Below are 24,702 nucleotides of genomic sequence, written 5' to 3'. Positions count from 1 at the left end.
AATAATGACTGTAACACCAAGATTTTTATATCTAAATTTGTAAGAAAGTACATATGCATTGACCAAGAAGTCTTTAGAAGAAGCTTAAGAGAAATCTATTGTTGGATATTTAGATATCCCCTGCCAGCTACCATACCTCATTAGAATTGTTAAATACTAAGCTTATAAAACAGGAAAGGGCCAAAAGTGTATCCAATCAGATAAAAGCTATACATGAAGGAAATATAATCAGAATAATTTCCAAAATAGTAATTTAAGTGCATTTACTCTAATAAAATAGTCAGTAGACAGTTTACACAACAGCACTTTTTAAATTCTATTTCTTGATGATAAATTTTATTGTCCTCTGACAGTTTCTACAATAATTTCAAGATATATATATTTATAAAAACAGAAATTATAAAATTTACCCAAAATGTCATATATGCATTTAAGGGCAAATTCTCATACATGGAGTAATCCATACCTGTCAACTGACCCGTATTCTGCGGGTGTGACCCGAGATTTTCACAATTCTGAGGGATCACCCGGAACACCAGCCGGGTCATTGAAATAACCCGGGAATTCCGAAAATGACCCGATTTCACCCGTATTTCTTAGCCTTGAGATTGATTTCATAAGTAATATTCCTTTGAAATACCGGCAAATTCGTTATTCTTCCATGAACAGGAAGTTCATCTAGCTATGTAAACTGTCAAATTAAGTGACCCATTAAGTACATGGCTTCACTTGACAGCTTTGGTGTCAAACACACTGTTAATTAACACCAGTTACCTTAGTAGCTTTAGGTCGTAAATAAATTGCACCATCGGTTTACAAACTGAACTAGAGTTACTTCCCCTTATTTGTCACCATTCAAAATTATTCTATGGGTGAAAAAGATTAAATCATAAAATATATAAAATTCAAATACATATTGAAAAATAACTTTTCATTATGTTTATACCTTTATACAATTTTTTTTTAAAAGTTGAAAATTATTTTTTATATTTATACTTCCTTTAACTGTATTACTATATTTTATCATAGTCTAATTTCCTTGATAAATTAAAAGTATTATGGTTAAAGGCTACTACATAGTCAATAGTCTGAAACATTTAAGATTTACAATAAATTCTGGTGTGTGATAATTGTAGTATTTTTTCTCAAAAAGTAAAGCACATAAGACTGAGTTACACAAATTTATAAAAATCTTTAAAAGTGCAATGAAATAATATTTAATAAGATTTAAAATGACTTAACAAAGTGAACATGCATTGATGTTTTGGTATCTTTGATATACATTATAAGAAAATGTACCATAAATACTGAAATTCAGCTCGAAAAAGTCCGTACGCGTTATGACCTGAGATTTGATTCTTCAATGCAGGTCATGACCTGCATTTTCATCGTCACAAGTTGACAGGTATGAGTAATCTGATAATTTCGGTCGATATAGAAAATTGGTAGATCTTGATATTCTGAAAAAATTTTGACATGTAAATTTACTTTATCGTGAATAATTCATGTAATATATCTAAGATGTTGTCAAAATTTAAGACCAAGTTTTTTCATTCTACCCCTATGTTCTATATTTTGCAAATAATTCCTTTGCAGTGAAAATATCATAACATTTACTTACATTAAACTTACGACCATTCGGGGTCAGTAAAAACTGTTATCATAGGAGAAAATTGACAATTGAAAACAAATTCGATGCCTTGATAAGTCGTTGTCATCAAACCAATCCACAGAATGGAAGATTTACTAATTTTCAAGAAAAAAAGAAGGGCATAATACTTAGACAGTACTTTAGTTAAATAAACTAACAAGTTTGATAACGGGAGGGTTCTGAGAGTTGGAACCCCCCTTTTGTTTTGGAAGATCAATGCATTTGAATGGGGACTGACATATAGTTGGAACCCCACCTTTTGTCCTGGGTTGGGAACCCCCCTTTTTAAAATGGCTGGATCCGCCCCTGCAATTATATATACCGTGATAAATCTCTTTAGAGAATCATAATAAGATTCTGATGCAATTTGGTATCCACCAATGAAACGCCAGTATTTCATTAACTGCTGTTTACTGTTGTCTTTGTACATTTCTTTAAACATATCTTGTGACAACAGAACTTCTTTTAATTTCTCCTTGTCAGCAGAACATTCTAGATGATAAGGCAACTCTTCTGCTTTTCTTTCCATGTCAGTACTGAAAAAAAAAGTTTATCATGATAGGAGTCATAATTTGACAGGGGGATATGAAAAGTATGAAAAAGTTTAATTTCATGGTGAAAAAATCTGTGAATCACTGAATTTAGAGAGCACAAAATTCTGAAATTTTAAACATTTGGCACTGATAAAATAGTATATATCTAGCCATGTGAAAATACTCATAAGCACCAACAATCAATTAATAAAAAACAAGAACATGGATGCCCCACTCCCACTATCATTTCTATGTTCAGTGAACTGTGAAATTGGAGTAAAAATGCTAATTTAGCATAAATTAGAAAGGTTATATCATAGAGAACATGAATACTAAGCTTCAACTTCACCAAAAAATACCTTGACCAAAAACTTAACCTAAAGCAGGACAGACGAACTGATGAACGGACCAGAAAACATAATGCCTCTCTACTTTCTTAGGTGGGGCATAAATAAAAAACAGTTTTTTTTATCCCCTTATGTTTGTGCTGTTTATCCGTATATGTATATATATGTTCCAGACCATACGAGTATTTGGACCATACGTGTACGGTCCAGCTGACCATATATGTTTTGGTATCATATGGGTTAAATTAAAAAAAATAAACAATGACCAAAAATTTGTAGCTTTAGTTCTCCAAGATGCTATTTTTACATCAGATGGGTAAGTGAATAAGCGTACAATTGAAATTAAATGTTTGTTTAATTCTATATCTGAATCCCATTTTTGTACTCTCGCTCAAGTTGACACTAACTACCACAAGGAATGTTATGTTTTTTTAATAATTTACATTTACATGTTTGCGGTCCATTAATGTTCCTTTGCATATGCATTTTTTTTTTTAAAGTTCACAAATATTATAAAATAATTGTCCTTACAGTACATTTTGTTTACATCCGTTAACCTCAATTTCAATGAGCATACTGGCCTTTAATTAATTACTGACATGCTAATTACAGGAGATTAACAGATTAAACTAGCGTGACCTTTTTAAAAAGTTAGAATATTAAGTTTTCCTTTTAATATCAATTGAACTTTTTATATTATTTTGAGATATAAGATTTTTTTATCTGTTATTTACATTTGTATCTGATAAACTAATGACCATCTTCTTATTATTAGTTGGACCGTACACGTACGGTCCGACCGTATGCATATTTTGAAAAAGTATGCATACTGTCCAGACCGTACGTGTACGGTCCAAATACTCATACGGTCTGGAACATATATATATTTCATACTACTTACTTATTTTTCATACAAACAATATCTCATTAATAAATATTTGGATTTTCTAGTGTAAATAAATGTGAAATGTCACCAAGAAATAGTAATCCCATAAAAATTATAATGTAAAAAGATACTGATAATTGATTTCTAACCATTTGTCGAAATATTCAGTAAGTCTTTGATGCCACCAACGTTGTGCCACTTGGTCCGATAGGTACATCTTTCTGACAGCTTTACTCATTGTTCTGTGGTGAAAATCTAATCGTCCTTCTCCCGAGCTCCCACATGGACGAAGAAACTGTCGTAATCCAACATACACTAAAGCCCACTGTCAATTAGAAGAAATAGTCCATTTAACTTAAGTGGTACCTATTAATTAAAGAGGTACTGATCATGGAAAAGTGGATATCTATCAAGTAAGAGGCCGCCTGGGTAGATCATGGGAAAGTGGATATCTATCAAGTAAGAGGCCGCCTGGGTAGATCATGGGAAAGTGGATATCTATCAAGTAAGAGGCCGCCTGGGTAGATCATGGGAAAGTGGATATCTATCAAGTAAGAGGCCGACTGGGTAGATCATAAGAAAGTGGATATCTATCAAGTAAGAGGTCGCCTGGGTAGATCATGGTAAAGTGGATATCTATCAAGTAAGAGGCCGCCTGGGTAGATCATGGGAAGGTGGATATCTATCAAGTAAGAGGCCGCCTGGGTAGATCATGGGAAATTGGATATCTATCAAGTAAGAGGTCGCCTGGGTAGATCATAGGAAAGTTGATATCTATCAAGTAAGAGGCCGCCTGGGTAGATCATGGTTAAGGGAGATATCTATCAAGTAAGAGGCCGCCTGGGTAGATCATGGTTAAGGGAGATATCTATCAAGTAAGAGGCCGCCTGGGTAGATCATGGTAAAGTGGATATCTATCAAGTAAGAGGTCGCCTGGGTAGATCATGGGAAAGTAGATATCTATCAAGTAAGAGGCCGCCTGGGTAGATCATGGTTAAGGGAGATAATATTACACATGATTTAAAGTGTTAACTTTGTAAAAGTCATTGTTTTATTTGGATGAAAACAATGGTCCTCTTGAACTATTCCCCCCCCCCCCAAAAAAAAAATGAAAAAATATGAACTGTTTTACTTTTGTCTTTTCAGGGATTTTATAGCTGGCTACATGTGGCATGGCCATTGCTCATTTTTGAAGGTTGTACAGTGACCTATTGTGGATAAGTTCTGTGTCATTTGGTATCTTTTGGAGAGTTGTCTCTTTTGCAAAATTGCAATCATACCATTTCTTCTTCTTCTTTTATTTCTACAGCTGATTGTATTGAGTGTGTAGGTAAAGGGAATATCTTTGGTTAGCTTGCTTCCTAGCTGAGCTGTGAAGTCATTAATAGGTAAGGTATATAACCCTCCTTTCGAAGTTGTCTAGTCCTACAGACCAATAGATTGGTTATTTGTCTGTCTAGTCTACTATGATAGGAGGGTTAGTAAGTTTACCTAACCTAATAACCTTCACAGTTCAGCTAGCAAGCAAGCTTAACAAAGTTTTTACCTTTACCTACACACTCAATGCAATCAGCTGTAAAGAAACTTTGATATCTTTTTAAATACTTAACCTTTGCCATTGGAAGTCTGCCTTCAAAAGCTAAATCATCTGCAATCTTTGCTCCAGGTATACTGGGCTGCATGGCCAGCAGTTCAAACAATTCTGTTTCTAGAAGTCCAAATCTTGATGTCTCCACTAAACACAAAGTGGCTTGTACCAGTTCATTCCCATGATCCTTCACAATTCTGCCTAAAACCTGAAAAAAAAAAAAAAAATGTGTGATTTTTGTTGAAAAGAACAGATTTATTATTGTATATTCATTATTTTTTTTTCATCTTATTACAAAAATAGTCACAGAATGAAATCTTGCATTCTAAATTTGGATACAACATTTCTATAAATTACAATAATTATGCATTTTGTGTCAATATTGTTCAACAATTGCATGAAAATGAATGCATGCAAAAACTTCTGAATTAACAGTCTGTATTTGCTATTAAGTTTAGCAATTATAAAATAAGCAAAAGGTCAGACAAACACTAGTATAAATTTTTGAAAATAAGATATGTTACGATTGCCACTATATGAAACTTTTCAACTGAGGTCCAAGCATTAAAAAGTTAGCAGCCTTAGGGCAGTGTAAGGTTTTCAACAATGAGTAAATGCCATACTGTGTACAAGCTATAAAAGAGGGGCAGGACCTTTTTCGGGACGTCAGGATCGGGTGTTTTTAAGGTCGGGATTTCAGGATTGACCATTTTGGGATCCAGGATTTCTTTTTTTTGAATTTCGGGATGTCAGGATTTCATTTTTTTGTAATTTCGGGACCTCGGGAGATCATCCCCCCCCCCCCCCCCCCCATAAAAGGTTCAGAAATCTAAAAACTGTGGATTCATTTATTTTCATGGGTACCAATTTTTGATTTTGTGGTTTTGCCAATGTCTACAAATAAGCTTATAGAAAATTTCCGCTTTGTTGAGTATTGAAATTTGTGGTTCTTCTAAACCGACGAAATCCATGAAAATTGATATCCCATGAATATTAATTTAGCCACAGTAGTCCTCACATTGAAGTTCATTTGATAATGTTTATATAACTAGAGGCTCTAAAGAGCCTGTGTCGCTCACCTTGGTCTATGTGCATATTAAACAAAGGACACAAATGGATTCATGACAAAATTGTATTTTGGTGATGGTGATGTGTTTGAAGTTCTTACTTTACTGAACGATTTTGCTTCTTACAATTATATCTATAATGAACTTTGCCCATTAGTAACAGAGAACTATATTTGGTAAAAATTTACATAAATTTACCAAATTAATGAAAATTGTTAAAAATTGACTATAAAGGGCAATAACTCCTTAAGGGGTCAATTGACCATTTAGGTCATGTTGACTTATTTGTAGATCTTACTTTGCTGAACATTATTGCTGTTTACAGTTTATCGCTATCTATAATAGTATTCAAGATAACCAAAAACGGCAAAATTTCTTTAAAAATTACCAATTGGAGGGCAGCAACCCAACAACCAGTTGTCCAATTCATCTGAAAAATTCAGGGCAGATAGATATTGACTTGATTAACAATTTAACTTCTTGTCAGATTTGCTCTAGATGCTTTGGTTTCATAGTTATAAGCCAAAAACTGCATTTTACCCCTATGTTCTATTTTTAGCCGTGGCGGCCATCTTGGTTGAATGGCCAGGTCATCGGACACATTTTTCAAACTAGATACCCCAAAGATGATTGTGGCCTAGTAGTTTCAGTGGAGATTTTGTAAAAGATTACTTAGATTTATGAAAAATGGTTAAAGATTGACTATAAAGGGCAATAACTCCTAAAGGGGTCAACTGACCATTTTGGTCATGTTGACTTATTTGTAGATCTTACTTTACTGAACATTATTGCTGTTTACAATTTATCTCTATCTATAATAATATTCAAGATAATAACCAAAAACAGCAAAATTTCCTCAAAATTACCAATTCAGGGGCAGCAACCCAACAACCGATTGACCGATTCATCTGAAAATTTCAGGGCAGATAGATTTTGACCTGATAAACATTTTTATCCCATGTCAGATTTCCTCAAAATGCTTTGGTTTTTGAGTTATAAGCCAAAAACTGCATTTTACCCCTATGTTCTATTTTTAGCGGTGGCGGCCATCTTGGTTGGTTGACCAGGTCACGCCACACATTTTTTAGACTAAATACCCCAAAGATGATTGTGGCCAAGTTTGGATTAATTTGGATCAGTAGTTTCAGAGGAGAAGATTTTTGTAAAAGATTACTTTAATTTACGAAAAATGGTTAAAAATTGACTATAAAGGGCAATAACTCCTAAACGGGTCAACTGACCATTTTGGTCATGTTGACTTATTTGTAGATCTTACTTTGGTGAACATTATTGCTGTTTACAGTTTATCTCTATCTATAATAATATTCAAGATAATAACCAAAAACAGCAAAATTTCCTCAAAATTACCAATTCAGGGGCAGCAACCCAACAACCGATTGACTGATTCATCTGAAAATTTCAGGGCAGATAGATCTCGACCTGATAAACATTTTTATCCCATGTCAGATTTCCTCAAAATGCTTTGGTTTTTGAGTTATAAGCCAAAAACTGCATTTTACCCCTTTGTTCTATTTTTAGCCGTGGCGGCCATCTTGGTTGGTTGACCAGGTCACGCCACACATTTTTTAAACTAGATACCCCAAAGATGATTGTGGCCAAGTTTGGATTAATTTGGCCAAGTAGTTTCAGAGGAGAAGATTTTTGTAAAAGATTACTTTAATTAACGAAAAATGGTTAAAAATTGACTATAAAGGGCAATAACTCCAAAACAGGTCAACTGACCATTTTGGTCATGTTGACTTATTTGTAGATCTTACTTTGCTGAACATTATTGCTGTTAACAGTTTATCTCTATCTATAATAATATTCAAGATAATAACCAAAAACAGCAAAATTTCCTCAAAATTACCAATTCAGGGGCAGCAACCCAACAACCGATTGACCGATTCATCTGAAAATTTCAGGGCAGATAGATCTTGACCTGATAAACATTTTTACCCCTGTCAGATTTGCTCTAAATGCTTTGGTTTTTAAGTTATAAGCCAAAAACTGCATTTTACCCCTATGTTCTATTTTTAGCCGTGGCGGCCATCTTGGTTGGTTGACCGGGTCACGCCACACATTTTTTAAACTAGATACCCCAATGATGATTGTGGCCAAGTTTGGTTTGATTTGGCCCAGTAGTTTCAGACGACGGACGACGACGCCGGACGACGGACGACGACGCCGGACGCCGGACGCCAAGTGATGGGAAAAGCTCACTTGGCCCTTTGGGCCAGGTGAGCTAAAAATATCCACAATCCTTTGGATTCAGAAACAATGATTGACTTACAACTTGTAACAGTCCAATCATATCAATAGGTAGATCTCTTATTTTCTGTGTCAGTTTTCTGAATTCACCAAAAACTCTGAGTTCTTCACATGCTACGGTCAGCCATAATGGCCTTCCAGCATCTGGCTTATCTGTTAAAATATCTAACTGCAAAAACAAAAGGTGATCATCCTGAAAATTTCTTAGCCTTCAATTAATTATGTTCAAATATAAGTTTTCTGAAATCACCAAACACTCTGAGTTCTTCACATGCATGCAGCAGTCAGACAAAATGGCTGTCTAGAATCAGGCTTATCAGTTAAAATTTCCCACTGCAAAAACAAAAGTATAAATCATTCTGAAAATTTCTTTTTCTCATGTATAAATATAAATGAATTATCAGGTACTGCTTTTAATAATAATCATGCTAATATAAGAATTGAAAACTTGTTGAATATTAATTATGAGTTGTTAACAACTTCATTATTTTGCTTCATGTGAATAATAGGCGTATTTACACTTGTATGCAAATTTGTCCGCCATTACATAACATCACACAGGTTCCCGTAAACTTTGACTTCATAATTCAAAATATTTGAAGTCACAACTAAAAAGTGATTGTTGCTTGACGTCAAAAGGTTATTCGGAGGTGATATAAGGTCATTCGGAGGCAAAATACAGCTAAATACCAAAAGCGTAAATACGTTTATTGTCTCAAAGATTATCACACAACATCTTATTTTATGAGGGTAATTTCTTTATTATTTAATATTCTAGACAATTTTTCTTTTTTCTATATCTATTTTGCCTATAATTCTCTAATATTGTCTATTTTCTAACATCTCATTATTTTCTGTTCTCTATTTCTAGTTCTATTTTAGTCAATTCATGATATTTTAGCCGTTTATTCTGCCCTTTTTGGCCATTATTTTCTTTAATGTTAACCCCTTCTTGGTCCTCTTTTTTATTTCAACATTTTTCTTAAGACTTACTTGTTCATCATCTAGCCTTTTGTTATACTCAGCAAGTATTTTACAGACGATATTTTTCCGAATACTTTTAACAAGTGGATCAACAGACAATTCAATTGATTTCTTCTCGTCAGATTTACGATCTGGATCATCACGGAGAGAATTGAGACATTTTCCTTCCAATGTACTAACAATGATCCTCATTCCTTCGGGCAGTTTTTTCGGTAACCAAACCAGATAATGAGCATCTCCTAAAAGGAAAAGAAAACAGCTAATTTGGGCTATTCCATCAAAACAGGGAGAGGGTAGGACTGGAAGTTTTATTTCTGGACATGTGTTGTAGACAGACTAAATAAAAGAAAAAAAACCCATTTAATTCAACCATTCCATTTAAATTCTTTTTGGAGAGTTCAGAAGCAATGTTTAAAAAAAAAGTTTAATTTCTGGACATTAGTTGTAGGTTATTAATGGTTCTATGTTTTGACATCTAGACCCCCCCTTTTTATTTGACAACTAATGCATTTGTATGGGAACATATGGTTGGTGTGATCCCTTTTTTATGATTTGCATATGTTGGAAACCCTTTTTAAAAATGGTTGAACCAGGCCTGACAAAACATATAGTTTACCATCATCATCCATCTGATTCAGAGCATCCAAAAACACAACAATCTTTTGATAACCTTCTTTCTTAGCAACTTGAGCTGCATATTTAAACATGGTGTGAGCATATCTTTTCATTTCTTGTAAGTCATCAGGCATCTTAGTTCCCTCAGGCATAAATTCCAAGAAAAATCTTTGTAAGATCTGGAATAAATCTGTGGATCCTGGAGTTGCTCCAATGAAATGGTAAAATACCTAAAAAATAAAATTAGCAAATACACAATGTTTAAAAATACCATAGAAAAAACAACCGAAACTATATACGATTGAATGACCAATTTACATGTTTTTCTTACTTGCTGTTATAATATTTTCAATCTCTATTTGTCTTACTTTTTAACAAAAAAATCTAATTTCACTACATCTAAAAATATCATTAACATTACTTTTCATTCATACATATTATCTGAAGAAAAACATGGCAATACTCAAGAGTCAAGGCTCTGAGTCATGTAACTTTATAACTGTGTACCATGGATTAGCAAAATTGTGCTCTATGCACCAAATCCAGTGTCTGATTGGTTGAAATCTTAGTCTGAGTAAAATAATCGTAAGTGCATTAGGTCAAAACCAAACATTTATTTGTTAGTGACGGTTTTGTAACCTTTTGACATCACAGTGTAAGAGTCATTGATCAGTTTTGCAAAAAGTCAGCATCAAATTCAGTCAGAATCACAATAGTGTTTATTGAAACATTTATATTAAAAGATTGACATGAATGCCCCTAGTCAAGTTTTGAAATTAAAATGAGACAAAGGGATGGAAAGACGAAAGGATGGATGGTCAATGGTAACTCTTAATGCTGATCCATCATCTATGGCAGGCATAAAAAAATAGTTGTGTCTAGGATTTTGTACCTACCATGTTCTGATTTAAGCCTGAAAATGTGTAAAGAAATTGGAACAGAACAACTTATCAGTCTGAAAGAAATGACACACACAAATAACGCTTTCCAAAAAAAAAGTTTTTAAAAAAATGTTTGTAGCAATTCTCACAATATTAAAATCCTCACCAAAAATTTCCGAAATCACATTAGGTATTGTTGAAAACTTATTACAAGTTCATTTAGCAATCACTAATTAAATTCATTGATGTTTTCTTGAATGATCAAAATGACCGTAAGTCAAAAGTCTTAAGAAGTGAAAAAGAGGTCATCTGACTGAGATTCAGGGGTCGAAATTGGCGCTGGTCTGGTGGTCTGAGACCAGTAGAATTTGTGTCTGACCAGTAGATATTGTCAGCTGGTGGTCCGGCAGATCAGTAGAAATTTTCGTTAAAATCAATGATTGCATCTCTATCTCATTTTGTTTACAAAAAAATAAACCTGAGAAATTATTTTTAGGGTATTGGGGGTGCTATTTTTGGAATAAAGAAGAGGAAAGCAGCTGAGAAAAATAAAACTAAACATCTTTTATATCTTTAAGTGGTTATCAAATGAATGTCATTTTTGCAGGACCAGTAAATTTTGAGCCGGACCAGTAGATCTAAAGTCCACTGGTCCGGCTGGCCAGTATACTAAAAAGCTTAAATTCGACCCCTGCTGAGATTACTAAAACTCATTGCATCTCCAAATTTCAGTTCACCTCTCATTCTCTCCACACTAATTATAATCACCTTGTATTTCTTATTTGTAAGGCACTGTTTCACAGTATAAGCTATCAGGGCAGATTTACCAGACCCAGGAAAACCTGCAAGTACCAATGGAACATGTTCTTTAACTGTGTCATCAATATAGCTGTGTATCATCTGAACACTTTCTTCTCTTCCTAGTAAAACCTAAAAAAATATATTCAGAATTTCAGATATTGGTTTTTCATGATCAATAATTTTGATTTTCAGGTGTGAATGATCTTCATTCTCCTTTCTTTCTAGTAAAACCTTAAGCATATTCAGATGTTTAAGGTGGTACCTAACAGTTTCACTAAAATTAATTTGGCTCGTTTAATTTTGATAAAATTTGGACAAAGTATTTACTTTGACCCTTTAACAAAAATATAAAAATTTCAAAAATTTTGAACCAACTGTTTTGTCAGAAAAATTACACTGGTTATATAGCAGTTTGGCAAACACTTATTTTGATCATTGAGAAGCTTAATATTCCCTTAACAACACAATGTAATTAAAACGTTTAGCCGATTTTACAGAGTTATCTCCCTGTAGTGTTAGGTACCACCTTAAATAATAAAGCTGTTGATCATCTTAAAGCTCTCTTTTCTTAAGCTTCTAGTAAAACTTAAAAAAGCATATTTTAGATACATAAATATAAAAGAAAAGAGTTCCAATGTTTCCCGCGGTGCACATATATTCTATCTATCTATGGTTCAAAAGCAATAAATCAAAAATGCACTTTTATCCCAAGTCCTTGCGCTTTCATTGATACCAAATTTAACTTATGTTTTACTTTTTGAGTAAGTTACAGCTACATTTGTATGCATAGGATTTTTTTTAAATATGTACTACTGTCCTGTATGTTCTTTGTGACCTGACCTGAATTTGGGGTTCTATATATATATCTTAAAACAGTCAACATTAAAAATTGCTTGAAGGATACATTATTAATGAGTCTGTGTCTCAACTCACAAGGGACTTGTTTTCCCAGTCTAAGATTTGAAGGATGATAATAACTGTAGATGATCTACTATATAATATGGGTTTTGGTCATTGTTGAAGGATGGTAATAACTGTAGATTATCTACTATATAATATGGGTTTTGGTCATTGTTGAAGACTGTATTGTGAATATGTGATTTCATGGTCTTGCTAAAGTAATTAGCATACAACTTGATAGAAATTGGATTTCATTGAATACTTAAATTTATGGTTCACCTGTTCTCACAAAACCAACTAAAGTTGGTAATCTAACAAATATTAATGAATTCACAGTATATGGCAGTATATGGTATGGGTTTTAGTCATTTTTTGAAGACCTGTTGTTACTACCATCTGTCATTTGTTCTTTGGTGATAGTTGTCTTATAATTGGCCATCAAATCACATCTTATTGTTTTATGTAAAGAGGAGTATTAAGAGGGGGAAAGGTCTTTTAAAATGAACTACATATGTCAATGGTTATAGAAAGACTTTTTACATGTCCCACTCCAAAAGTTCCAAAGTTTAGGGGTCCAAGCCCCTTTGTTCAAAATCATGGATCCGCATCTGATATATCGTTCATCATTTACCTGAGAACGCTGAAACATAAAAGTCTCATGTTCCAATTTCAAGACATCTTTCAGTGTGGGTGACAGACCAAGACTATCGGTGGGATACTGTAGACTTAACATTGTCTTGAAATGCTGAAGCACTCTTTTTCCCATTTCTTCAAACCCACTCAAGTAAAGTTTTCCTTCGGCCTCTTTTTCATATGTACAACTGTAGTCATGAACTTGTTTTGGATACTTTGTCCTCAATTTTTCTGAAAGAAAAAAAATTGAGAATTTAAGGTGATGATAAGTTCAAGCAGATGCTGTTCTTTGAAAATGATTGTCAACAAGTAACCTTCATTGTTGGTACATGTATTAAATTCCATGGAAGGTGAAACAATATTAGTTCTTAGAGTTTTAAATTGTGATAGAAATAGTCAACAAATTTGGAGTAGTTTTATATGTATATATATATATTGTTAGATTCTAAATTTGTTGTATTATAGATCTAAGAATTACTTAAGAATTGAATGCTTCTTTTTGTAACTCCATTGGAGTGTAAAAGCATTGACCAAAGTACATTTTGTATGAAGCTAAGAAGCGCTTCATACTAAAAATGTGTGCACGGTCAACGCTTTTACAACCCTATGAAGTTACAAAAAGAACCATTCAATACTTATAATTACATTTTAGCTATGATCATGAAAACTCGAATTTTATTATTGTTTTATTTAATTCACCTGTGCACTTTATTGTGGGACCACTTGTTATCATGAATGAAAAGTTTTATTGAACAATGCAATTGCTTACGGAATAACATGTGATGTGCAGTTAGCCAATCAGATTAAAGTATCATAATGAAACATACATCTAATGTAATTATATGGAAATGAGTACCTCACAAACAATAATGTTTCTGAAGAATATTTGAGACTGTTTGAAAGGTTTAACAATTAGGTTTATTTCAACTGTGTGAAGATCCTAAAATAAAGTATAACATGGACATTTCCTATTTTTTTTTTCTTTTAAAAATTTATCCAACATGCACTAATATTAATACTTACTTTTAAGGGTATTCAATGAATGTCTATGGTTATCATTTTTCTCAGTCAAATATGATTTCACTTTCTCATCTTTAACATGGTCCAAATAATCTGGTGTTCTCATTAAAAACAAAGCCTTAAATCAGAAATCTTCAAATGAGGGCAATAAAGCCTCAATGTGCATTTTTCTCAACTTATTAAAAAATCAATAACAAAATAGAATCAAAGTGCTTTATAGCATTCATTTTTCAGTGGAAACTAAAAATTAAACATAATATTGTATAAAGCATTGGAAGGCAATACCAGGCGGAAACCCAGTTAAAATAAAACAAACTTTTTAGAATCAAAGCTCTTTGTTAGAAATGGCGATAAATGCTTACTGTTATGTTTACTATAGTAACAAAAATTTAAAAAGTTAATAGAAACAAATAAAACTACAATTTTCTTCTCAATTACGAAGTGTTTTATTTTAAAAACACCATTTGCATAAGTTTTCAATTTATCTATTGCATAGTAATGCAGAATAATTAGATATTAAGTCAATGAAATGGGTATCTATCAAGTTGGATGTAGAAAATGAATAACCTCTGATTTAATCTTTTTACCCCAGACAGAGAACATATCAATCTTTTAGTTCAGTAATTTTCGTTTCTGCCCTTCCATTATGTGACTCAAGAAAAAATTCCCAAAAAGGGGTAACAATTGTATCAAAAAGAGAAAATTGAATGCACCTTTTTATGTCAGGGCATGTTTGAGGTGTATACATTGTATTTTGTCTTTAACACGTACAAAGCAAGAGTATTTGATATATCATTTCGCTTCAGATTCTATCATTTTTATATATCAAACCTACAGGTTGACTTTATCACATAAAAAAATCACAGTCGAAAAGATGAAATATATGGGTCAAGTGAAATACCTTTCTAATGAATCACAAAAACAGAGTAGGTGTGTTTGAATAGCTATTTTTTTTTTTACTAAAAGTACATGAACACAGTCTTTTAAGTTGGATGATGAAAAAAGCATATCTTTGAAAAAATATATTTTTTTGTGTGTGATAACTAGGGTTTATCATTTTGTTTATTTTCTTTGGTTACATCTTCTGACATCAGACTCAGACTTCAGTTAAACTGAATTTTAATGTGCGTATTAATTGTTATGCGTCTACTTTTCTGCATTGGCTAGAGGTATAGGAGGAGGATTGAGATCAAATAAACATGTTTAACCCCCCCACCCCCCCCCCCCCCCCCCCCGCATTTTTGTGCCTGTCAGGAGCCATTGGCCTTTGTTAGTCTTGTATTATTTTTAATTTTAGTTTTTTGTGTACAATTTGGAGTTCAGTATGGCCTTCATTATCACCATGATCACTGAACTAGTTTATATATTTGTTTAGGGGCCAGTTGAAGGACGCCTCCAGGTGCGGGAATTTCTCGCTGCATTTAAGACCTGTTGGTGACCTGCTGTTGTCTTCTCTTTGGTCGGGTTGTTGTCTCTTTGACACATTCCCCATTTCCATTCTCAATTCTATTTATAATCTTCAACCACTGAATTTTTTTAGTCTGCCCTTCAAGGAAATATTTAATTAGATTTTTTTTAAATGTTTAAGAATTTTCCAAAATTCCTCCTGACAACCAATCAGACAATAGTTTTAAGTTGAATCAATGCAGACAAGATCATTAACTGATGCTCATTAGCTAGTAGATACATTTGTCTTTTAAAATACAACTGACATATAAGGATCGTAATGGTGCTATGTGAATAAATTTATCGGTTTTCAAGAGCAAAATTGGCAGAGTCATCCCTACAATGGCTTCCATTTCTACAATTGTGAAAATGAACTGACGTAATGGGGAGATAATTTTGACGAAGTAGAATCCTGACATATACTAGTTGATTCAACAGCAAATTATAAACAAAGGAAGATAACTCCAATTTAAAATTTTAGTTTTTCATGCAGGATTTATGAAATGTTGTTGACAAGTATGGTTAACTTTGATTACTTTTCAACTTGAATAGATGCTGCATACATAACATATTGCCCTCGATACACAATTTTTTTGTTCATCCCAAATATAGTGACAAGTCTGGAAAATTAATAACTATCACGCAAACTCAATATAGGTTTTACTCCCTTGAATGAAAGCTTTCCCCAAAATCTTTATGTTTTTTTATCTTACTAAATGGATGCATGAAAAGATTTGAAAATTTCACTTAATAAAAATTTAATTTTAAACCTGATAAGTATATGATATTCATCTAATTCATGTTGAAAATGTTTGCAATCTTTTTGAAGTCAATGCAGTCAATAATCTGTAATTACCCTACCTTCTTTTTTAACTTACATTTCTATTTTGTCCCCAATATCCACCAACCATAATCTCTGATGTAGTGACAGACATCCCAGGCATCCATTTGTATCTGGAAAGATTAATCAAATTAGTGTTAATTATAAATAATTTAATTTTGGATGTAACACGTCTTCTGATTGGCTGAGGTTATTTTGTTATAAGCCCATAAACATAATTTAGTCATGTGACCGTGACGTCATCAACGTTTTTTTTTGTGGTTTTCTACGGTTTAAAATGGAATTTAGCATTAAATTATAAGAAATGACTGTAATATTTTTTCTGTCTATTCGAAATAACATAAAAAATGTGGTGCACACTGTTAAATAACTGCTACGCGCGTTATTCAGTGTGCACCAAATTGTTTATGTTATATTTCTTCATAGACAGAAAAAATATTACAGTCATTCCTTAAATATAAGTGAGAGGGAAAATTGCATTTTCCTGGATATTGGATTCCATGGTTTTCCAAAATTCTGCAATATTAGTCTATAAAATATTTGTAATGCCTTATTCTTATAGTTATTATCCAGAGAATCACATATTGTCAGCTTGAATAAAAAATAGAAGTCACCTAACCTTGCCCTGATGTCATCTGGAATTTCTTCTATTTTTGGCACCCAGCCAAATCTTTCAGATACTAAACTTAGAAAATAAGGATATGTGTTCTCTTCTTGACATCTACAAAAAATAGTAAAAAATTATTGGTATAGAGACAAAACTAGAAAAAGGGACATAACTCCAGTACTATGAATCTCTAGTTTGCTTAATTACATACTAAAATAACCAGTGTGAACGCATTTGAAGAATACTTAAGGATGTCTGCTTGTCATGTTTGGGAATTTTTGTCAGATTTTCGGAATCCTCTGGTTTTATCCATTTGAATGCCTTAAAAAAATTTCCCCATGAACCCCCATTTTTCTTTTAATAAATCTTTTATATGTATAATTATAAGTCATTTGTAAAAGTCTTATAAAGTTTTATTTATTTTTTAATAGTATTTGAGAACTTTAACTGGTCAATGATAAAGCTATGAAAAATCAAGAGAGAACATTTTCCCGCCAAAATTCCAATGGCTAATATCTCGAAAACAAGCACATTGACCTGTCGGGCCTTTATTTTTTTTGCTTTTTTGATTCCTCAATTTATTCCCTATCAATGCATACTAGTTTTATGAAAAGTTATTTATTTTGAAACTGAGCAGCGAACATCCTTAAGATTGTTTTTGGTGATACACAGCTTTGGTTCATGCTTTTTAAAACTGTTTGTTTTTATGCACTGATGCATTTCTGTTGATAGTTTTGATTAGTTTGTCAGTTCTTCTTCCATAGAGTTAGAATGTTCAATTAGTAGCTTCTGTCATGGTTGTACACAGGTGCTCCTAGAACGGAGGAAATAATTCAGAGGATGGACTTAATATTATTTCTTAAAACAGAATCAATTAAATGGCGGGACTGGCAAAATTTTGAAATACTGACATAGGACTAGTCCCAAGTAAATTCTTGCCAAACACTCAGACAACAAAAAGTAATTGTAACAGGATTCTGTTAGGAAGTCTCCCATTTTAACAAAGCTCCCAGAACTCACCATTCCAATGGTCCCATATTCCATGTATTCATTTGATTTATTTAATTGTCCAATACAAGAATATATATGGTTTAGAGGTGGGGATCTTGACTGCTTACAAGTTTACAAACAAAAGGGGGTGGTATGGCCCACTAGGGACTTCCCTTTTATTTCATTTCATTTGTTTTATTGTCCCCTACAAGAATATATATGATTAAGGGGTGGGGATCTGGACCGTTTACAAGATAATAGCACATTCTCAAATTGAATGGGGTAGGGGGTAACCCCATGGACTCTCCCCATATTTCATTTGATGTGTGTTATTGTCGATATACAGAATTACTGTAAATTCAAAAATTATTGCGTGCTTTTATTATTGCGATTTTGTCATTATAGACTTATATGCGATTTTAATTTTTGCGATATTGAGAAAAAAACTATTAAAGTTATATACTAAATTTCAAAATGCGAGTTAAATTATTGCGATTTTAATCCTGTCGCAATTTTTGCAATAATAAAAACATCGCAATAATTTCTGAATTTATAGTATATACATGGTTTAGGGCTGGGGATATGGACCATTTTCAAGATTTTGCTAAATTGACATACTGGTCTATCCCAAATAAATTCCTGCATCAAATAAGTCTGACAATTACCTCTCTAGTTCTGACAAACATGTTGTTAATGTTTCCCTAGTGTCAGCATCTTTTGGTATTCCCCATCTTAAATCACACTCCACCAGCCTCAGTTTCCTTTCCTCGCACCACTCTCTGAGTTGGGGAAATATGACCTTTACGAGATAGTCACGTTCATTGTTCATGTCCTTAAAAGTACTACTAACAAAAAGTCTAATTGTCTTCCAACCTCGCCTCTGAAAAATTTTTAAATGTAACACAATGCACATTCAAATTTAGAAATTAAGCATACTGTCAACCAACTAATTTTCATGAGCGATTTACATTGTATTTTCGCAACTTGTGGGTGTAGAAAAATATCGCAAATATGTAAAACTTGGATTTTTCCTTATTTATCCTCATTAAGTAAATTTTAGAACCACGAAATTAAATTGTCGTGAAATGGGTTTGAAAGAGATAAACGTGAAATAAAGTATCTGCATTTAAATAAGTTGGTTTGCAATATATTGCGATTACAATGTATTATATAATCACCAAAAAAAAAGGTCTCACTATGTTTTCCTAAAAATACATGTACATGTACAGTAATGTATCCATGAGGATTAGCACCTACAAACATGTTTAACCAAGCCATATTCTGTCATGTGCTTGTCCCAAGACATGAGCCTGTAAGTTGTTACTCAGTCAGAGCAAGTGACTGATTGACGATTGTTGCTATAATATATCATTTCTTTTTTTTCGTTCATTGTTGTGAACTCAAATCAGACTGATAGTTTTTGTATTTGAACTATTTTACATTTGTCATTTTAGAGTCTTTTATAGCTGACTATAGGATACAGGTTTTGCTCATTGTTGAAGCCCATATAGGGCCTATATTTGTTAACTTCTTTGTCATTAGGTTTCTGGTGGACAGTTGTCTGACATCCGTAATTATAAAACATCTTCTTATCTTTATTGTATACAGACACACTCTGCACTTGAAGTTACCAAAAAATATCATAATTAACATGTACATGTACAATTACTAGAATGGAGTCTCTCTAATTGATCTCAAATCCTAGAATTGAGGCTGTCATGAATAAAACAGTAGAAAATAAGATGTTTTCAAGAGGTTTTTTTTCTATATTTTAAAAGTATTGTCATATTATTACATGTACAATGTAGATGATTAATAGGTATGTGTATACATGCATGACATGTACATGCATGTACATGTATGTATAACAGGAATGTGTCCATTAGTACACGGATGCCCCACTCGCACTATCATTTTACATGTTCAGTGGACCGTGAAATTGGGGTCAATACTTTAATTTGGCATTAAAATAAGAAAGATCATATCATGGGGAACATGTGTACTAAGTTTGAAGTTGATTGGATTTCAACTTCATCAAAAACTACCTTGACCAAAAACTTTAATCTGAAGCGGGATGAACGGACGAACGAACGAACGATCGAACAAAGGCACAGACCAAAAAAACATAAGCCCCTCTACTATCGTAGGTGGGGCATAAAAATCATCATCTATCAAAATATTTTGCATACCTCTTTTTCTGGAGTAATTTCTGGTTTCCTTTTACATATCAAATCATCCACATATTGTTCCCAAACACAAGGGTCATCACTTAATTCTAATCCACCCATGAGCTCCGACAAATCAGTTTCCATCCAGCTCAGATGATCCCCATTGGATAATTTTCTTTGATTGCTCGCCTCAGCCGATTTGGTTTCTTTTGACATAGCAGTCTGATTTTGCACTGCATCTGGTTTTTCCGGCAATATTTTCTTTTCTTCATTTTGTTTGGTACTTTCACTTTCATGGTTTTTTACTGCTGTATCAGACTTTGGATTTTCAGATGTATTGTTACTATTAGATTTTGTGGCTGTTTCTTTATTCTTCTTTGATGAACCACTACCCATTTTTTATATATATGTGCCTGTAATAGAAAATTAAATCTAAACAAGAATGTGTCCAAAGTACACGGATGCCCCACTCGCACTATCCTTTACCATGTTCCATGGACCGTGAAATTGGGTAATAATCTAATTTGGCATTAAAATTAGAAAGATTATACTATAGGGAACATATGTACTAAGTTTCAAGTTGATTGGACTTAAATTTTATCAAAAACTACCTTGACCAAAAACTTTAACCCGAAACTCCCACTTTCATTTTCTATGTTCAGTGGACCGTGAAATTGGGGTCAAAAGTCTAATTTGGCTTTAAAATTAAAAAGATCATATCATAAGCAACAAGTGTACTAAGTTTCAAGTTGATTGGACTTCAGCTTCATCGAAAACTACCTTGACTAAAAACTTTAACCTGAATGGACATGATGGACGGACGGACGAACGGAGCCACAGACCAGAAAACTTAATGCCCCTCTACTATCGTTGGTTGGGCATAAAAAAAAAATGTGATTTAGTGAACTTTCCTTCTGACCCTAATTAGTGGGACCCAACTTGTCTGAAAAATATTTACAAAGACAAAGTGGATTTTATCGTTTTGTAACACAAAATGCATATTACTTTTAGGCTACACCAATTTGATTTATAGTTCTTCGGACAAAAGCTCAAAAAAATATGGGGAGAGCGAGCAAAATTTTTTGATTGTATATTTATATATTTCTTGAAAATTGGTTTTGTTGAGACGGGTACTTGAAGAAGTAAAAAAAAATATACATGTATAAGTAAATTTGTAGGATACTTATTATACAAGTGAATTTTATTTACTTGTATAGGTAAAAACAAAATTGGCTTAGTTATTTCACTTAGGCATTCAGATTTTTTTACTTGTATAAGTAAACAAATCATCCTTTCTTCTTTTCTTGAATTCTTAAGATTTCTTTGCTCTAATATTATTTTAAATTGTGAACTCTTTACAGATGTCTTTACTAATCATTTAAGTGTAATTTCATGGACAAAGAAAATCCCATTTGTCTGTTATCTTCATAACCCTGCTCATTTACAAGGAGCAATTTTTGATTGCCATGCGCAAATATACAAGGTCTTTGCTCAATCAGTTTCTTTAATGAATTAATGAGATGAAACATTGAACTTTAATGAAAAAATTTGAACAAACCTGGGAAAAATCATTAAAGGCATGATTTCACATCTCAAAACTTGAGGATTTTTGTGGGATTGTAAGAAAAATTTACTTATACAAGTAAATTTTTCAGAAAATTAAGGGGAGATTATTCAAACATTATTTATCATGTTTATTTACTTATATGTGTATATTTTTTTTTACTTCTTCAAGTAAATAAAATACACTTATACAAGTAGTACCCCTGACTGACAAGTGGAGTGAGCGGTATATATTTTTTTGTCAAATTGTACAATTTAGAATTGTATGTACTTCATGTTAAAACTGGGTTACATCAAAGAAAAGAGCTACATGTATGGTATAGCTGTCTGTGATATAGAGTAAAAAGCAAAATGTACATGTACATGAGATAATTAAATGAAATATCATTATTCAGATTTGACCAAAGTACAAATGCAGCTGCTAGCCTCGCATTTGAAATATTTTTTTATTTCTGTCAATTCAAACCAAAGACTTTAAAATCTTCATTTTGTTTTAATCTATTTTTAAATTTGCCAATAATTAGATACGCAGTAGTATGAGGGGGGATAGGACCTTTGTCGGGACTCCGGGATCGGGTGTTTTTAAGCTCGGGATTTCGGGATTGACCCTTTCGGGATCCGGGAATCCTTTTTTCTGATTTCGGGACGTCGGGATTTACTTTATTTAAATTCGGGACCTCGGGATTTCGTTTTTTTAAGTCCGGGATTTCGGGATCAGGACCCCTCCTATCCCCCCTCTAGTATGGTGTCAGAAAATATGATAATCATGGCGTGTAGGTCTACAGAATAGTACTTAAGTCACAAAAACTGAAATTAGTTGATTCGCCGCTGAGGAGAAAAACAATATATATATGGAAGTACACGTATGGGTCAGTCAGATTAATGCCTAACATGTAGTAGAAGTTAAATTAAACACTGTAACCACAATACATGTAAATAAGGCTACACTGACGGTGTTCTTACAAATCAACTTGATATAGCAAAAATATAGTTAATGCTAGTAAGTGATTTCATCATTAAATTGTCCACACAAAATCGTGTAAAGCATACTTAAAGAGAAGTTAAAAGTAATATTTAGATCAATACATTTTATTTGTCGTACAAAATGTTTGCTGCATTCTTCCGAACACTGATTAGCTCATCTACAAACCATGTTAATCTTTTTGTCACTTTGACATAGCTTTAAATACTTTTGCAATATCCGCCAGCAAATGGCTTAAACCTGTTCATAACTTGAATCTTTTTTTCATTTCTTTTGTTCGCATGACATTTTTATCTACAACAATTTATTATCCTGCCTGCAAATCTATGTTGTATTTGATGTTACGTTATACATGTTGTATATAAAAACGTCCGACTGCGTCGTCGCACTATTGAAACGTACGTCATGCCAAACCATCGCACTTCAGCAAAATGGCCATCATACTTCGGCGTGGACCATCGCACTTCAGCGTGACCATCACACTTCAGCGTCCCCATCGCACCTCCGAGTCCTACATATATATATATATATCTAGTGAATGTAACATGCCAGGCCTTACATTTTTATCAACTGGACAGGTACATGTAAGTCTATACTCAGAGTAGTTTTTGACGTGGTTTGTTCATTTGTTATGATGACCCTTAGATGAGGGTGGTAAAGGTTTATTTACGTTCAACATGTTTTGACACTTTTATATCATGTGAAGCCGTGAAAAGGTTTGTTATTCAATTTCAACGTGTTTCCTGAAATTGGTAAAAAGATCAACTTGCAAGACATTCTTTATTGTGCGTTCATCGTGAAATGGCAATGTTATTTTGCGTTCTTCCGAACAGAAACCCCCTCTTTACGCCCCTTTTAGATTTTATTGCGCAAAATATTTGTTTTCAAACATCAACAGCTCGCTCCGTTGCCGGTGCTAATTTTTTATTGTATAATAAATTAAATAATAAAATTCTTCGTCAAAACTTGTTGTAGAACATATATAGAAAACTTATTTTCTGTGAACAAATACCATTCAATTAAACTAATATACCTGTGATAATGTTTTCCTCACAGATGATGATGTGAAAGCGTCTTAATCTGGTTTTTGTTGCTACAGAATTTATCCTTGCAGCTAACCTACAAAATCTCTTCAACAGGGAACCATTAAAATAAATAAAAATAGTACATTTACGGAAGAGAAACGTAAAAATCCGTAATAAGATCATCTTTATTTCAGACTAAAAAAAGGTCCATATATATTTCTACATGCACTGACTGGCTAGCCTACTGTAACATATTTTTTCTGAATAATAAAAGTTATGTATATAGTAAAAGGAAACTGTCCTCTCTGAAAATAATTATTTAATTAAAAAAACAAGAGGAGGTGCGTGTATATTTTGTAAATGTTGCAAATTAAGAATCATGCATAGAAAGCAGTCAAATAAAAGTTTATATATATGATGATCACCCATACCCGTAGCCAGGGGGGTTCGGGGGGTTCGGACGAACCCCCCTTGAAAACAAATAATGACTGTTAAAGTCAACGTTCTGTTCGAATAGTGACTGTAAAAGTCGAGTTTGTGAGGCCAACGAACCCCCCTTTGGAAATTCCTGGCTACGGGCCTGTCACCTGAGTATTTTGGCCATTAATGATAATCTTCCTGATCTTAATTGATAAAAACAGTTTTACCTTTCCCCCACTTGATCAAGACTTTGTTGGGAAACGTATGTATACGGCGAACCAAGGAATTGTATATTTAAATATACAATTCCTTGGTCGAACCGTCGTAAAAGACTGGAAATACATTTGAAGAGAAAACTAAATTGTCCAACACACTTATGGCATTACAAGTTTTATTTTTGACACCATCTGTAATCAATAACTCTGGGGTTTGTTATACACTAAATTAACAACCCACAGAATGTAAAATACGAGTATTTTACTC

The 24,702-nt window shown here is 33.1% G+C and overlaps 1 protein-coding gene across 2 annotated transcripts in view; it reads right to left on the bottom strand.

Annotated features, from left to right (window-relative positions):
* Positions 1–23,920, bottom strand: part of LOC139502471 (TPR repeat-containing protein DDB_G0287407-like) — a 36,687-nt gene extending 12,767 nt beyond the window's left edge. Inside the window, exons 1-14 of one of the 2 annotated variants that reach the window (XM_071291948.1) lie at positions 23,808–23,920; positions 20,251–20,642; positions 18,727–18,941; positions 17,084–17,185; positions 16,502–16,577; positions 14,181–14,295; positions 13,156–13,388; positions 11,592–11,753; positions 9,944–10,172; positions 9,337–9,566; positions 8,366–8,512; positions 5,028–5,213; positions 3,567–3,742; positions 1,974–2,187 (exon numbers count right to left, since the gene is read on the bottom strand). In XM_071291948.1, coding sequence (XP_071148049.1) covers positions 1,974–2,187; positions 3,567–3,742; positions 5,028–5,213; positions 8,366–8,512; positions 9,337–9,566; positions 9,944–10,172; positions 11,592–11,753; positions 13,156–13,388; positions 14,181–14,295; positions 16,502–16,577; positions 17,084–17,185; positions 18,727–18,941; positions 20,251–20,625 — 2,460 coding nt within the window. In that variant the 5' untranslated portion in view covers positions 20,626–20,642; positions 23,808–23,920. Of the gene's footprint in view, positions 1–1,973; positions 2,188–3,566; positions 3,743–5,027; positions 5,214–8,365; positions 8,513–9,336; positions 9,567–9,943; positions 10,173–11,591; positions 11,754–13,155; positions 13,389–14,180; positions 14,296–16,501; positions 16,578–17,083; positions 17,186–18,726; positions 18,942–20,250; positions 21,284–23,807 lie in introns of those variants that run through there. The other variant, XM_071291949.1, reaches the window with a different exon arrangement.
* Between the last annotated feature and the right edge of the window lie 782 nt (positions 23,921–24,702).

This window comes from Mytilus edulis, chromosome 14, assembly GCF_963676685.1.
Source record: "Mytilus edulis chromosome 14, xbMytEdul2.2, whole genome shotgun sequence".
Classification (NCBI taxonomy): Eukaryota; Metazoa; Mollusca; class Bivalvia; order Mytilida; family Mytilidae; genus Mytilus; species Mytilus edulis.
Note: the sequence above shows the minus strand (reverse complement) of the source record. Positions and strands in the feature narration are given on the sequence as shown.